Here is a 15,444-nt window from a genome sequence, read left to right as displayed (position 1 = left end):
TCCAGTTTTCCAGTATATGCTAAAAGCAATGGTGGTGTTCAAAAATAAAACTCATCCAACAAAAAACAAGCCCTCACGTAGCCATATTGATGGAAATTAAAAAAAGTTAAGGCTCTGGGAAGAAAGGGAGCAAAAAATGGAAATGAAAGAATGCAAATAACCATGGTCGTTAAGGGATAATCAAATTTCTTTTTTTCCTGTAATCTTAGAATGCTGTTGTCTTTTCATATCCGTTACAGAGTACATTATCTGTATTCTAGGGCTTGCACTCTATATCCTGAATTTTGTATAGTTCTGCTTTATTCTTTCTATAGACAGGCAGACAAATATTTAGATAGACTGTATGTGAGAATTGCTAGATATATTTGCATTTGATTTCCTTAGATGTGACTAATTTGTAGTGATGAGCGAGTATGCTCGTTACTTGAGTTTCTCCGAGCATGCTCGGGTGGTCTACTAGTAATTCGGAAATCCCCACATGTATTCAAGCTGACTGACATGCAGCTGTGTCTACTTAACTAAATCTCCGAGCACGCCAAAATACACGGAAACCACATGAGCTTGCTCGGAGAAACTCGAGTAACGAGCACACTCGCTCATCACTACTAATTAGCTTTTGCATCATAGATAATATGTTGTCCCTGTGGTCTCTGTCATCAATAGTAGGTAATAAGCATCCATGTACTGATGTTAGTACTTGACTCGCTGGCACTATAGCTATGAAATATATGAATTGGATTATCCATTGATTGTTTGCATTCTATCATAAGCTATATATGTCGGTGACAACTATTATTTTTGCACTTTGCACTTTTGGATTTTGTGGACTGGCGGTATGCTATTACCCTTTCCAGGGACACACCTGACCTTGGGCTTGGCTTGATGCTGATGACGTCACATCATTTTTTAGCCCCATTGTGTCTGTCTGTTTGGTGTACTTTGTTTTATCTTCTTTTTGTTTATAATAAAGCATGTATAATTTTGGATTCTATGACTGCCGTGTGGTTCCTAGGCTGTTTGTGATTAGAGTTGCAGTTATCCATACATATCCATATTTAGGTGGTGGTTGGGTAGACTTTCTGATATAGACACATGTCTACTTTTTCTTATGTTACTTCTGGCCCCCACCATCAATAATGTTCATCAGAATATTCTTGTATAGATAATATGTTGCAGAAAGCACTTTCTGTGACCAGTTTAATATATTTGACCAGCTTGTTGTATGACTGTTACTCTAACAAGAAATCAAATGGTTGACTTTGGGCCTATTCCATTTTCAGTTACTGAAGTATAGTTAACATTTAAAGTGCTACTTCCACGTGATACGGATATTTTAAGAGGAGCATTGCCAAAATGCCTATTAATTCATGCAAATTCTCAGTCTAGTCAACTACCATTATGTTGAAAATAATCAGAGCCATTTAGCCCAGTGATTGGCTACAGTAGTTACGTAGATGTACTGTCAACGTGAGGACACTGCTGAAGCTAATCAACACAGACAGGACTAGTGGAGAGCCAGCATGGAAATGGGAAAGTGAGTCATAGATTTGTTTATTATCTTATACATCTCCAAGTCTTTGGTTGTTAAAACTGTATTCTTTAGAGTCCCACAGTTTCTCATTCACTTTCATTGCAACAAGTATTTAATCAAGAATCTGACCATGCAGTCTCCCTTTCTAAAGAACTTTGTTCTCACTTTATGACATCAATGGTTTGTTCACTTACAAATGCAGCAAAAATGCATTATTTTTCCAAAATTTTTCAAAATCTTAGCAAAAGTGTTTAGGATCTACAGCAATCATGGCGAAAAGTAACTGCAAGGAATATGGCATTTTAATAAGATGTCACAAATGCAAGTCAACAATTTCTAATCCATGTTTTGATAAATTTGACACACTTTTTCCAGTAGGCTTTTATTTCAAGAAAGGAGTATAGAATGCCAGTTGCAATAAATTTACCACTAGAAGCTTTGTATGTATATATATACTAGATTGTGGCCCGATTCTAACGCATCGGGTATTCTAGAATATGCATATCCCCGTAGTATATGGACAATGATGATTCCAGAATTCGCGGCAGACTGTGCCCGTCGCTGATTGGTCGAGGCAACCTTTATGACATCGTCGCCATGGCAACCATTATGACATCATCGTCGCTGTGCCCGTTGCTGATTGGTCGAGGCCTAGCGGCCTCGACAAATCAGAGACGCGGGATTTCTACGTCGATGCTGTGCCGGTCTCTGATTGGTCGAGGCCTGGCGGCCTCGACCAATCAGAGAGCCGGGATTTCCAGGACAAAGAGACAGACAGACAGACAGACAGACGGAAAAACCCTTAGACAATTATATATATAGATATATATATATATATATATATATATACAGTACAGCCCAAAAGTTTGGACACACCTTCTCATTTAGAGATTTTTCTGTATTTTCATGACTATGAAAATTGTACATTCACACTGAAGGCATCAAAACTATGAATTAACACATGTGGAATTATATACTTAACAAAAAAGTGTGAACCAACTGAAAATATGTCTTATATTCTAGGTTCTTCAAAGTAGCCACCTTTTGTTTTGATGACTGCTTTGCACACTCTTGGCATTCTCTTGATGTCACTAGAAATGGTTTTCACTTCACAGGTGTGCCCTGTCAGGTTTAATAAGTGGGATTTTTTGCCTTATAAATGGGGTTGGGACCATCAGTTGTGTTGTGCAGAAGTCTGGTGGATACACAGCTGATAGTCCTACTGAATAGATTGACTGTTAGAATTTGTATTATGGCAAGAAATAAGCAGCTAAGTAAAGAAAAACAAGTGGCCATCTTTACTTTTAGAAATGAAGGTCAGTCAGCCTGAAAAATTGGGAAAACTTTGAAAGTGTCCCCAAGTGCAGTTGCAAAAACCATCAAGCGCTACAAAGAAACTGGCTCACATGAGGACCGCCCCAGGAAAGGAAGACCAAGAGTCACCTCTGCTTCTGAGGATAAGTTTATCCGAGTCATCAGCCTCAGAAATCGCAGGTTAACAGGGCTAACAAGTGCTAACTTTTTTGTTAAGTATATAATTCCACATGTGTTAATTCATAGTTTTATAGAATTATATTCTTAACAAATAAGTGTGAAACAACTGAAATTATGTCTTACATTCTAGGCTCTTCAAAGTAGCCACCTTTTGCTTTGATGACTGCTTTGCACACTCTTTGCATTCTCTTGATGAGCTTCAAGAGGTAGTCACCGGAAATGATCTTCCAACAATCTTGAATGAGTTCCCAGAGATGCTTAGCACTTGTTGGCCCTTTTGCCTTCACTCTGCAGTCCAGCTCACCCCAAACCATCTTTACTGGGTTCATGTCTGGTGACTGTGGAGGCCAGGTCATCTGGTGTAGCACCCCATCACTCTCCTTCTTGGTCAAATAGCCCTTATACAGCCTGGAGGTGTGTTTGGTGTCATTGTCCTGTTGAAAAATAAATGATGGTCCAACTAAACGCAAACCGGATGGAATAGCATGCCTCTGCAAGATGCTGTGGTGGCCATGCTGGCTCAGTATGCCTTGAATTTTGAATAAATCCCCAACAGTGTCACCAGCAAAGCACCCCCACACCATCACACCTCCTTCTCCATGCTTCATGGTGGGAATCAGGCATGCAGAGTCCATCCATTCACCTTCTCTGCGTCGCACAAAGGCATGGTGGTTGGAACCAAAGATCTCAAATTTGGACTCATCAGACCAAAGCACAGATTTCCACTGGTCTAATGTTCATTCCTTGTGTTCTTTAGCCCAAACAAGTCTCTTCTGCTTGTTGCCTGAACTTAGCAGTGGGTTCCTAGCAGCTATTTTACCATGAAGGCCTGCTGCACAAAGTCTCCTCTTAATAGTTGTTGTAGTGATGTGTCTGCTGCTAGAACTCTGTGTGGCATTGACCGGGTCTCTAATCTGAGCTGCTGTTTGTTAGGGCTAGCGGAACGCACCAAAATAATTAGAGAAAAGGAATAAGGTGCATTTGCAGCCCGGGGTCCACCGTGCAGAGATGGAACCTGCTGGTAAGCAATGACGGACTATATGGCGGTACATTGAGGATACAGCCACGGGTGAGCTTCACCCTGTGTGAAAGAAGCAAACCCTGTTGTGTCACAGGGCCGCAGTACCGCACGTAACAGAAAAAATGATTAAGTAGCATGAGAGTGCATGCGGTGCCACACTGGCAGATGCCACTTACCACCCAGACTTCGATTTGGAAAGAGCGGTGATAGCGCACGGCACAACACTGGCGGTCACAGTAATAGACGCTGTTTGTGTACCAGTGTTGGTAACAAGTCGAGCGCTAGATTACAATCATCCTCCTTACGCGAGCATTCAAACACAAGGGATGGGATGATTAAAGAGCGACTTTCACTTACAACACACACATGTAAACAAGTGTATACTAGCCATGCAAACCTTTTATAGCTGCAGCAAGTTCAGGACCTTTCTAGAGGACCAATTAGAACTGCTACAGTAACTGAACAACTTCAGGACCTTCCTAGAGGACCAATAGGAGCTACTGCAGTACCTGAGCATGTGACTCCAGACCTCCACTGAGAGGTCTTCATTTGCTCAGAAGGGGAAAAGCAGGACTTAGTCCCACAGACGTCTGCTCGCCACTGATCAGTACAGGCTACAATGGAAGAGCCTGGAAAGGCAGCAGTAACCCTTTGCACAGAATCAGACTGAGCGAGACGCTGGGACCGACGTCTCCGCTGAGCAGGCTCCACTGTGGCTGATGCAGAATGAGATACCGCAGCAAACATGGTTTGAATTTCCCCCTGTGCAGAGGCGGGAAATCGACTCCTAACACTGTTAACCTGCGATTTCTGAGGCTGGTGACTCGGATAAACTTATCCTCAGAAGCAGAGGTGACTCTTGGTCTTCCATTCCTGGGGTGATCCTCATGTGAGCCAGTTTCTTTGTAGCACTTGATGGCTTTTGCAACTGCACTTGGGGACACTTTCAAAGTTTTCCCAATTTTTCGGACTGACTGACCTTCATTTCTTGAAGTAATGATGGCCACTCATTTTTCTTTACTTAGCTGCTTTTTTCTTTTCATAATACAAATTCTAACAGTCTATTCAGTAGGACTATCAGCTGTGTATCCACCAGACTTCTGCACAACACAAATGATGGTCCCAACCCCATTTATAAGGCAAGAAATCCCACTTTTTAAACCTGTCAGGGCACACTTGTGAAGTGAAAACAATTCCCGGTGACTACTTCTTGAAGCTCATCAAGAGAATGCCAAGAGTGTGCAAAGCAGTCATCAAAGCAAAAGGTGGCTACTTTGAAGAACCTAGAATATAAGACATATTTTTAGCTGTTTCACACTGTTTTGTTACGTATATAATTCCACATGTGTTAATTCATAGTTTTGCTGCCTTCAGTGTGAATGTACAATTTTCATAGTCATGAAAATGCAGAAACATTTTTAAATGAGGAGTTGTGTCCAAACTTTTGGTCTGTACTGTATATATACACAGTGGGGGAAATAAGTATTTGATCCCTTGCTGATTTTATATATTTGCCTACTGACAAAGACATGAACAGCCTATAGTTTTTAGTTTTAATAGTTTTAAGGTTAAGTTAATTTTAACATTGAGAGATAGAATATAAAAAATAAAATCCAGAAAATCATATTGTATAATTTATAGAAATTTATTTGCATTTTGCAGTGAGAAATAAGTATTTGATCCCTCTGGCAAACAAGACTTAATACTTGATGGCAAAACCCTTGTTAGCAAGCACAGCAGTCAAATGTTTTTTGGAAGTTGATGATGAGGTTTTGCGCACACGTCAGGAGGAATTTTGGTCCACTCCTCTTTGCAGATCATCTCTAAATCATTAAGATATTGAGGCTGTCACATGGCAACTCGGAGCTTCAACTCCCTCTGTAAGATTTCTGTGGAATTAAGGTCTGGAGACTGGCTAGGCCACTCTATGACCTTAATTTGCTTCTTTTTGAGCCTTGGCTGTATGTTTTGGGTCATAGTCTTTCTGGAAGACTCAGCCACAACCCATTTTTAATGTCCGGCCCCCCCCCCCGGGCAGTGTTATAGTGTTAAAAAAAAAAATATTCACATGTGTAAAAAAAAGAAAAAAAAATTCCTGAAAAAAATATATGTATTGTTCATATAAATACATTTCTTTATCTAAATAAAAAAACAATAAAAGTACACATATTTGGTATCACCGTGTCCATAATGACCCCACCTATAAAACTATATCACTAGTTTACCCCTTCAGTGAACACCGTAAAAAGAAAAGAAAAAGGAGGCAAAAAACGCTTTATTATCATACTGGCAAACAAAAAGTGGAATAACACGCGATCAAAAAGACTGATATAAATAAACATGGTACCACTGAAAATGTCATCTTGTCCCGCAAAAAACGAGCCACCAAACAGCATCATCAAAGAAAAAATAAAAAAGTTATAGTCCTCAGAATAAAGAGATGCAAAAATAATTATTTTTTCTATAAAATAGTTTTATCATATAAAAGCGCCAAAACATAAAAAAGATATAAATGAGGTATCGCTGTAATCGTACTGACCTGAAGAATAAAACTACTTTATAAATTTAACCAAACGCGGAACGGTATAAACGCCTCCCCCAAAAGAAATTCATGAAATGCTGGTTTTTGGCCATTCTGCCTCACAAAAATTGGAATAAAAAGCGATCAAAAAATGTCACATGCCCGAAAATGTTACCAATAGAATCGTCAACTCGTCCCGCAAAAAACAAGACCTCACATGACTCTGTGGTCCCAAATATGAAAAAATTTTAGCTTTCAAAATGTGGTAACGCAAAAAATATTTTTTGCAATAAAAAGCATCTTTCAGTGTGTGACGGCTGCCAATCATAAAAATCCGACAAAAAAAAACTGCTATAAAAGTAAATCAAACCCCCCTTCATCACCCCCTTAGATACATTTTAAAAATGTATTTATTTCCATTTTCCCATTAGAGTTAGGGTTAGGGTTAGGGTTAGGGCTAGGGTTAGGGCTAGGGTTAGGGCTAGGGTTAGGGTTAGGGCTAGGGTTAGGGTTAGAGCTAGGGTTAGGGTTAGGGATAGGGTTAGGGCTAGGGTTAGGGTTGGGGCTAGGGTTAAGGCTACAGTTAGGGTTGGGGCTAAAGTTAGGGTTAGGGTTGGGGCTAAAGTTAGGGTTAGGGTTTGGATTACATTTACGGTTGGGAATAGGATTGGGATTAGGGTTAGTGGTGTGTCAGGGTTAGAGGTGTGGTTAGAGTTTCCATTGGGATTAGGGTTAGGGGTGTGTTTGGATTAGGGTTGCAGTTATAATTGGGAGGTTTCCACTGTTTAGGCCCATCAGGGGCTTTCCAAACGCGACATGGCGTCCTATCTCAATTCCAGCCAATTCTGCGCTGAAAAAGTAAAAGAGTGCTCCTTCCGAGCTCTCCCGTGTGTCCAAATAGGGGTTTACCCCAACATATGGGGTATCAGTGTACTCAGGACACATTGGACAACAACTTTTGGGGTCCAATTTCTCCTGTTACCCTTGGAAATATACAAACCTGTGGGAAAAAAAGATTTTCACGGCTTTGCGTTATAAACTGTAGTGAAACACTTGGGGGTTCACAGCTCTCATAACACATCTAGATGAGTTCCTTAGGGGGTCTACTTTCCAAAATGGTGTCACTTGTGGGGGTTTCTACTGTTTAGGTACATTAGGGGCTCTGCAAATGCAATGTGACGCCTGCAGACCATTCCATCTAAGTCTGCATTCCAAATGGCGCTCCTTCCCTTCCAAGCCCTCCCATGCGCCCAAAATGGTGTCACTTGTGGGGGTTTTAATGTTTAGGCACATCAGTGGCTCTCTAAACCCAATATGGCGTCACATCTCAATTCCAGTCAATTTTGCATTGAAAAGCCAAATGGCGCTCCTTCCTTTCCGAGCTCTGCCATGCGCCCAAACAGTGGTTTACCCCTACATATGGAGTATCAGCATACTCAGGACAAATTGTACAACTTTTGGGTCCAATTTCTTCTGTTACCCTTGGGAAAATAAAAAATTGGGCGCAAAAATATAATTTTTGTGAAGAAATATAATTTTTTTTTTTACGGCTCTGCATTATAAACTTCTGTTAAGCACTTGGTGGGTCAAAGGGCTCATCGCACATCTAGATAAGTTCCTTAGGGGGTCTACTTTCCAAAATGGTGTCACTTGTTGGGGGTTTCAATGTTTAGGCACATCAGTGTCTCTCCAAACACAACATGACGTCCCATCTCAATTCCTATCAATTTTGCATTGAAAAGTCAAATGGCGCTCCTTCCATTCCGAGCTCTCCCATGTGCCCAAATAGTGGTTTACCCCAACACATGGGGTATCAGCATACTCAGGACACATTGTACAACAACTTTTGGGGTCCAATTTCTTCTCTAACCCATGGGAAAATAAAAAATTGGTGGCGAAAAATAATTTTAGTGAAAAAATATGATTTTTTATTTTTACGGCTCTGCATTATAAACTTATGTGAATCACTTAATGGGTCAAAGTGCTCACCACACATCTAGATAAGTTCCATAGGGGGTCTACTTTCCAAAATGGTGTCACTTGTGGGGGGTTTCAATGTTTAGACACATCAGGGGCTCTCCAAACGCAATATGGCATCCCATCTCAATTCCAGTAAATTTTGCATTGAAAAGTCAAATGGCGCTTCTTCGCTTCCGAGCTGTCATGCACCTAAACAGTGGTTTACCCCCACATATGGGGTATCGGCGTACTCAGGACAAATTGTACAAAAACGTTTGGCATCCATTTTCTCCTGTTACCCTTGGTAAAATAAAACAAATAGGAGCTGACGTAAATTTTTTGTGAAAAAAGTTAAATGTTCATTTTTATTTAAATATTCCAAAAATTCCTGTGAAACACCTGAAGGGTTAATAAACTTCGTGAATGTAATTTTGAGCACCTTGCGGGGTGCAGTTTTTAGAATGGTGTCACACTTTTTCTATCACATAGACCCCTCAAAATGACTTCAAATGAGATGTGGTCCCTAAAAAAAATGGTGTTGCAAAAATGAGAAATTGCTGGTCAAATTTTAACCCTTATAACTCCCTAACAAAAAAAAAATTGATTCCAAAAATTGTGGTGATGTAAAGTAGACATGTGGGAAATGTTACTTATTAAGTATTTTGTGTGACATATCTCTGTGATTTAATTGCATAAAAATTCAAAGTTGGAAAATTGCGAACTCTACAAAATTTTCGCCAAATTTCCATTTTTTTCACAAATAAACGCAGGTAATATCAAAGAAATTTTACCACTATCATGAAGTACAATATGTCACGAGAAAACAATGTCAGAATCACCGGGACAGTGGTCAGAATTGTAAAAATTGGCCTGGTCATTAATGTGTAAACCACCCTTGGGGTAAAGGTGTTAAGTATGATAGCACTTAATATTACTATTTTTATTACCATAGTATTACTATAAATCCTCAATAAAAAAACATGTATTTTCGCTTAAAGAGGTACTCCCATATCCAAAATCCTATCCAATTGGTAGGTGTAATAATAATAATATTTGCAAACACCTCCAATTTGAAATGTATTATAGTTTTTCTGATTTGCTGTCTTTTTCCTCATGTGCAGGCATTGCAGGACCTTAGGTATCCATGGTTACAACCACTAGCAACTAGTTAATTAACTGTAACGTTATTAGTCGTCGCAGCAATGGATATCTAAGGTCCTGCAATGCCTGCACATGAGGAAAGAGACAGCAAATCAGAAAAAGTATACTACATTTCTAATTGAAGGAGTTTGCAAATATTATTATTACTGCATCTACTACGTATTGGGATCTGATCTTTGAGATGGAAATACCCTTTTAACTAGGTCTAAAATTTATTCTATATTTGGAACGGAGTTTAATGATAAGAATAGATGACACTTGTCTGTAGTGATGAGCGATAACCTTCCGATATCGGGAAATATCAGATCGGATTGGATCGGACGCTCTTTCTTTCCTTTGCACATCCAGTTCCGGAGGGGCGGCGACTGCGTGTCTGTGTGTGCGCTCGGGGTCTGTGTGGGACCATGGGGTATCTGTGTGGGCCTGCCGGGGGTCTGTATGGGCCGCTTGGGGGTCTGTACGGGCTGCCGGGGGTCTGAGCGGGCCTGTCGGCGGTCTGTACGGGCCTCTCGGGGGTCTGTGTGGGCTGCCGGGGGTTTGGTGCAGTTTTGATGCAGTTTTTGGTGCGATTTTTGATGCAGGTTTGGTGCAGTTTCAACAATCAAATATTTGATATCTATTGAGTTAATTTTCACTACTTGAGTGTTATCATATAGTTTTCACTGGGAGCGTGTATTTCTTCTCCTTGTATAATGGAGACCAATCATAAGCAGACCATAACACTAAAGGGAAAGAAGAACACGCACCCAAAATAGATTATAGCAGTTTGTCCGCACCCACAGACACGCAGTCTCTGTCCACGCACCGCCCACACTCCAATATAGTGCATCATTTCACTATGGGAACTTCCATTACCGGTATTCGATATCGTAAAAGTATCGGAACTCAGTATCGGAACTCCGATACAGCGAATATCAGCCGATACTCGTTATTTGCAGTATCGGAATGCTCAACCTTACTTGTCTGTAATAATTATAGCCACAAAGAAATACTTTAGCCCATAGTAATTTTCTATGGTTACATTTGTTGCTAAGTCAAAATACAATTCATTTAATGAAAACTAGCTTAAAGATAACGGATTCATACAGTGAACAATAATTCATTTATGAATGCATTTTATTACGTACATATTAAAAACCAAACAAGTTTAGTGTACCAATTCATATTTCATGTATGTTTGTATTTTATTAGCATGATTTAAAGGCCTCTGTTTGAAGTGTCTTGACATTGGTGTTGGATTTTGTACCTTTTATTTGTATTTCCTCTGTTTTTTCTTCTGGAACAAAGGGCTCTAGGTAAATAGAAAAGTCTATTAAAAGTTGCCTTTTTAGGGAATATTTTCAAAGTTAGCAAAAATATTGGGTAATAGATATAATTTGTATCATATATGCAAGAAAGCCCAATAAAATAACAAATATGCAAATACAATGGTAATTATTTTTAATTTTATATTTCAAATAAAGTATTCTTAGCATTGTCTCATGTTCTTTAATGGTTAAAATGGCAAAGTACTTGTAGAAACTACTTTTCAGTTTGCATCTAATTCATAAAAAAATTAAGCATTTTTAATTATATATCATAAGCTCATTTGCTAGATTGCTGGCCACTTTGCAGCATGTGAGGACTCTCAGTTTTGCTCTGAGCAAACGTGAAACCAGAATGCTTTAGAATGCTGCAGTTCAGAAGAAAAGGAAATAAGAACACTCCTTTAAAGAGGACTTTTCACCAAATTTTGCATGTTGAATTGGACACAAGATATAATAGTGGTTGCAGAGTGGAAGAAAAAGTTGTTTTTTTTCTTATTGTGCTTCTTCATTGAAGAGATATCAGCAATCAAATATTTAATATCTATTGAATTACTGTAATTTCCGTTACTTGAGTGTTATCATATAGTTTTCACTGGGGGCGTGTATTTCTTCTCCCTGTTTAATGGAGACCAATCGTAAGAAGACCGTAACACTAAAAGGAAAGAAGAACACGCACCCAAAATAGATTATAGCAGTTTGTCTAACCTTCTGAATGAATTGGAGAGTGGGTAGGGCAAGTACAGCTGAGTTTTACAGTGTCACATTACAGACTCTTCTACCAGTTCTTTTCCTGTCATAGCATGCTCCCCTCTGTTGTGCTCCTCCTCCCTCATATTGTTGCTGAAATTTCAAAGCGCCAATATCACACTAATGTTTGTTGTGCTCAGGCAATTGCCCTTGCTCTGTGGTGAGATGAGAGTAGCATGTCATTATTTATCACACAGGAGAAGTCCAGAACAGGTAGGATACTCCTGCATGAGATGTAATGATAGTCTGCTGAGATGTCACTGCAAAGCAAGTAGAAGTTGTCTGAGCACAACATACATAAGTTCAATCACTGAAACATCTCCAGACAAGCGTATTGGGAGAGGCAGTACAGCAGAGGTGATACTGCTAAGAAAGAAGAACTGAAAATCGGTTTGTAATGTGACACATTGCTCGTTAGTGACCAAATTCTTTGATTGCAAATATATATGCTACAAGAGACAATGTTAAAAACAACCCTAAAACATTTTATTCCGCTCTGCAGCTACTATTACATCCTATGTCCAGTTCAACATGAAAAATTTGGTGAAAGATCATCTTTAAAGCAATGCATGCTTTAAAGGGCACCTGTCAGGTCCCCATGCCCCCGGAATTACCAGCAGTTGCGTCTGCATATGTAAACACCCTGCTTAACAGTCCCTGTATTACATTACACACATAAACACACATAAATATTCAGCCCACTTAGATGTTATCACGAGCATTTGCGCATCTTCTTCCCCTCACATTGATTATCTGAAGTAGGGTGTACACTTCCCAGCATCAGAGAGGTGCACTGCCTATGATTGGAAGCACCGAAGACTTTACACAGAAACACTGATGTAAGCGCTCAGCGTAGGGCACAGGATAAATGTTAGCCGACCCTTAGGCCGGGATCACACACAGCGAGATATGGCCAAGTCTCACAGGTTAAAACCAAGCTCTGGCACCAGCACTCTAGAGCAGAGCGTGCGTCACATAGCAATACATGGAGTCACACGCTCCACTCCGGAGTGCCGGTGCCAGAGCTCGTTTTTAACCTGTGAGACTCGGCCGTATCTCACTGTAGTGTGATCCCGGCCTTACTGCAATCTTTGGAAGGCAGAAAAAACAAATCAACATCAGGTGAACAATTGGTTTTATTTACTTTTTACACCACTTGTTTGGTGTAAGTGATTAGATGACTTTATTCTTCGAGTCCGTGCGATTACAGCAATACTAAAGTTACATTTTTATGTTTGGGTGTTATCACAGACTAAAGGATGCTTTTTTGCAAAAACAAGTTTTTTTCATCGCCATAATCTGAGAGCCAGAATTTTTCAATTTTAAGGCTGACAGATAGATGTGAGGGTATTTTTTTGCTGAATGAGTTGGCGTTTTATTGGTATCAGTTTTGGGTACATGACATTTGTGGATTACTTTCTTTTCTGATTTTTAGGAAGCAGAGTAAAAAAAAATTTGCAATTTGGGAGATTTTTTTAGGATGTTTTCTTATGTCTTTCACTTTGGGGTAAAAGCGATAAGACAACTTTATCAATACAATCAACATGAGAACAGCAATACAGCTTTTTTATGTTTTGATGCTTTTACTCAATAAAAACTATTTTATTAAAAAAATAATTTTTTGCATCATTTTCTGAGAGCTTAAGATTTTTAATTTCTCCGCTGACAGACCTGTATGGTGGCTTGCTTTTTGCGGGACAAGATGACCCTGGCGCTAGTATACTGTTAGGGCTAGCGGAGGTGGTTCAAAATTTCCCCTGTGCAGTGGGGGGAACTCGACACCTAACACCATGTTCCTGTATGGGCAGACAAGGCCATTACATTGCGTTTTTCACTATCTCGCCACTTGACTGCTAACTGGTTGTGTGGCCCACTAGTAACATGGCGTTTAGCTTCGGAGTTACAAAAGGGCCACAGCCACCCAGGGTATCTTCAGTTTCTCCCTGGGAAATTTAACTGCAAAAACCACTGCATAAGGTTTTGGCACCACTACTACTAAAGCATCATCCACAGGTTTTGGCAGTGGATTTGGAGGCTTGGAGAAACAACTACCGCACCTTCAAGCACCGGTTTTAGCTTCTCTGCTCCAACAAAGCCATTACACAGTACACAGTAGGGCCACATTTAAAAGGTTATCTCAGCAAAGGAATATTATTTTTAACACAGCCAATTGTGGATGTTACTTTAAGTCCAAGATCTATTACTTAAAATGCACTTTGTTGTGGGAAAACCACTATAAGGGTATGTGCACACGTTGCGGATTTGGCCCTGTGGATCTGCAGCAGTTTTCCATGTGGTGTACAGTACCATGTAAACCTATGGAAAACAAAATCCGCAGTGCACATGCTGCAGAAAATTTACACATCATTTCACACCTATTCCTTTATAGGAATCCACAGGTGTAAAAACTAGGTGAAATCAGCACAAAAACTGCACTAAATCCGCAGTAAATCAGCGGTGAATCCGCACAGAAAAATCCACAATGGAATCCGCAACGTGTGCACATAGCCTAAGTGTTTATAGACTATATTAAGTAATGTGTCTGAATAGAAAAGTTTAGTATAGTATCTAAAACTAATTGTTAATGTTATTCATGCTATGATATGTGATTTCATAAAAAAAACAATGTAAAATATATATCAAAAATATTTTAAAATGTAGGAAACAAGAAATTGAAATTAAATTTTTTTGCATTTACCTTTTATTTCCACAACTGGAATTATTTCTTCATGTTTGTGGAGCTCTGCTATGAAACATGAGAGACAATTAGAGAAAGTGAACTTGCATAAATTATAGGTATTTAGTCTGCGTACCATTTAATCATTACACTTAAATAATACCAAGAAACAAGAATAAGTTCATTAAAATTCTCCTAAACAGAATAGAAATATATCCTTGGTCTCATTTGGATTTTGAAAGTATGTATAATATTAATATAGCATTATTAAATGATCTCCGGGAGTATAAAAATGTAACTACAGAAAATGTCATTATAAATTCCTAATTTTTAATTAGCAAACTAAGCTTTGTTTTGTCTAGGGAGGTAATCACTAAAGTACATTAAAGTGATCCCTGTTTTGTTATAATGACAGAAATCTGTCCTTGAATTTTAATAAGGCAGGTTTTTGTGAACATGAATGTAGTTCCTTTGTGGTGACCTGGAGATGTCCTATAGCATATACTACCAAGGTATTTACAGGTGACAGAAGCTGCACGGTGTTCATAAAGCAAGCCTGGACAATAAGAGTATCTTTCTCCTTATCTCAGCATCCTTGATATCTCCAGTATTATACCAGATAGACAAGGTGGACAGCAGTGTGAGTGGCCTCTTTTCACCTTAGTACCCTTTTTTCTCTGATTAAGTATTAGATCAGAAAGACATAGTGGAGAGCTGTGTGAGATGCCTCTTCTTACATCAGTATCCCTTGTATCTACAGTATTATATCAGAAACATGGGGTGGACACCTGTGTGAGCAGATTTTTCTTACTCCAGCACCCCAGATTTCTCCAATATCAGATCAGAAATGCAGGGTGTAGAACATTGTGAACATCTATTTAGCCTCAGCAATCCTTGTGTCTCCAATATGAAATTTTAAAAACATCGTAAAGCCTTTTTTTTAATTTCAGCACCCCTGGTATCTCCAGTGATAGATCAAATAGAGAGGATGAGACAGCAGTGTGAGCTTATTCTTATCACAGCATC

At 39.3% G+C, this 15,444-nt stretch overlaps 1 protein-coding gene across 25 annotated transcripts in view; it reads right to left on the bottom strand.

Moving 5' to 3' along the window:
- The window catches only part of LOC138637428 (titin homolog), a 1,151,517-nt gene that overhangs the window by 470,379 nt on the left and 665,694 nt on the right, over positions 1-15,444 (bottom strand). For 23 of the 25 annotated variants that reach the window (XM_069726100.1, XM_069726106.1, XM_069726124.1 and 20 more), the window contains 2 exons: positions 14,440-14,487; positions 10,934-10,978 (listed from right to left, as the gene is read on the bottom strand). The exons of 1 other annotated variant lie outside the window; for it this stretch is intronic. In XM_069726100.1, the coding sequence (XP_069582201.1) occupies positions 10,934-10,978; positions 14,440-14,487 (93 nt within the window). The remainder of the gene's footprint in view (positions 1-10,933; positions 10,979-14,439; positions 14,488-15,444) is intronic. One more of the 25 variants, XM_069726101.1, reaches the window with a different exon arrangement.

This window comes from Ranitomeya imitator, chromosome 5 (assembly GCF_032444005.1).
Source record: "Ranitomeya imitator isolate aRanImi1 chromosome 5, aRanImi1.pri, whole genome shotgun sequence".
NCBI classification, from domain to species: Eukaryota; Metazoa; Chordata; class Amphibia; order Anura; family Dendrobatidae; genus Ranitomeya; species Ranitomeya imitator.
This window is presented reverse-complemented; position numbering and strand designations above follow the sequence as displayed.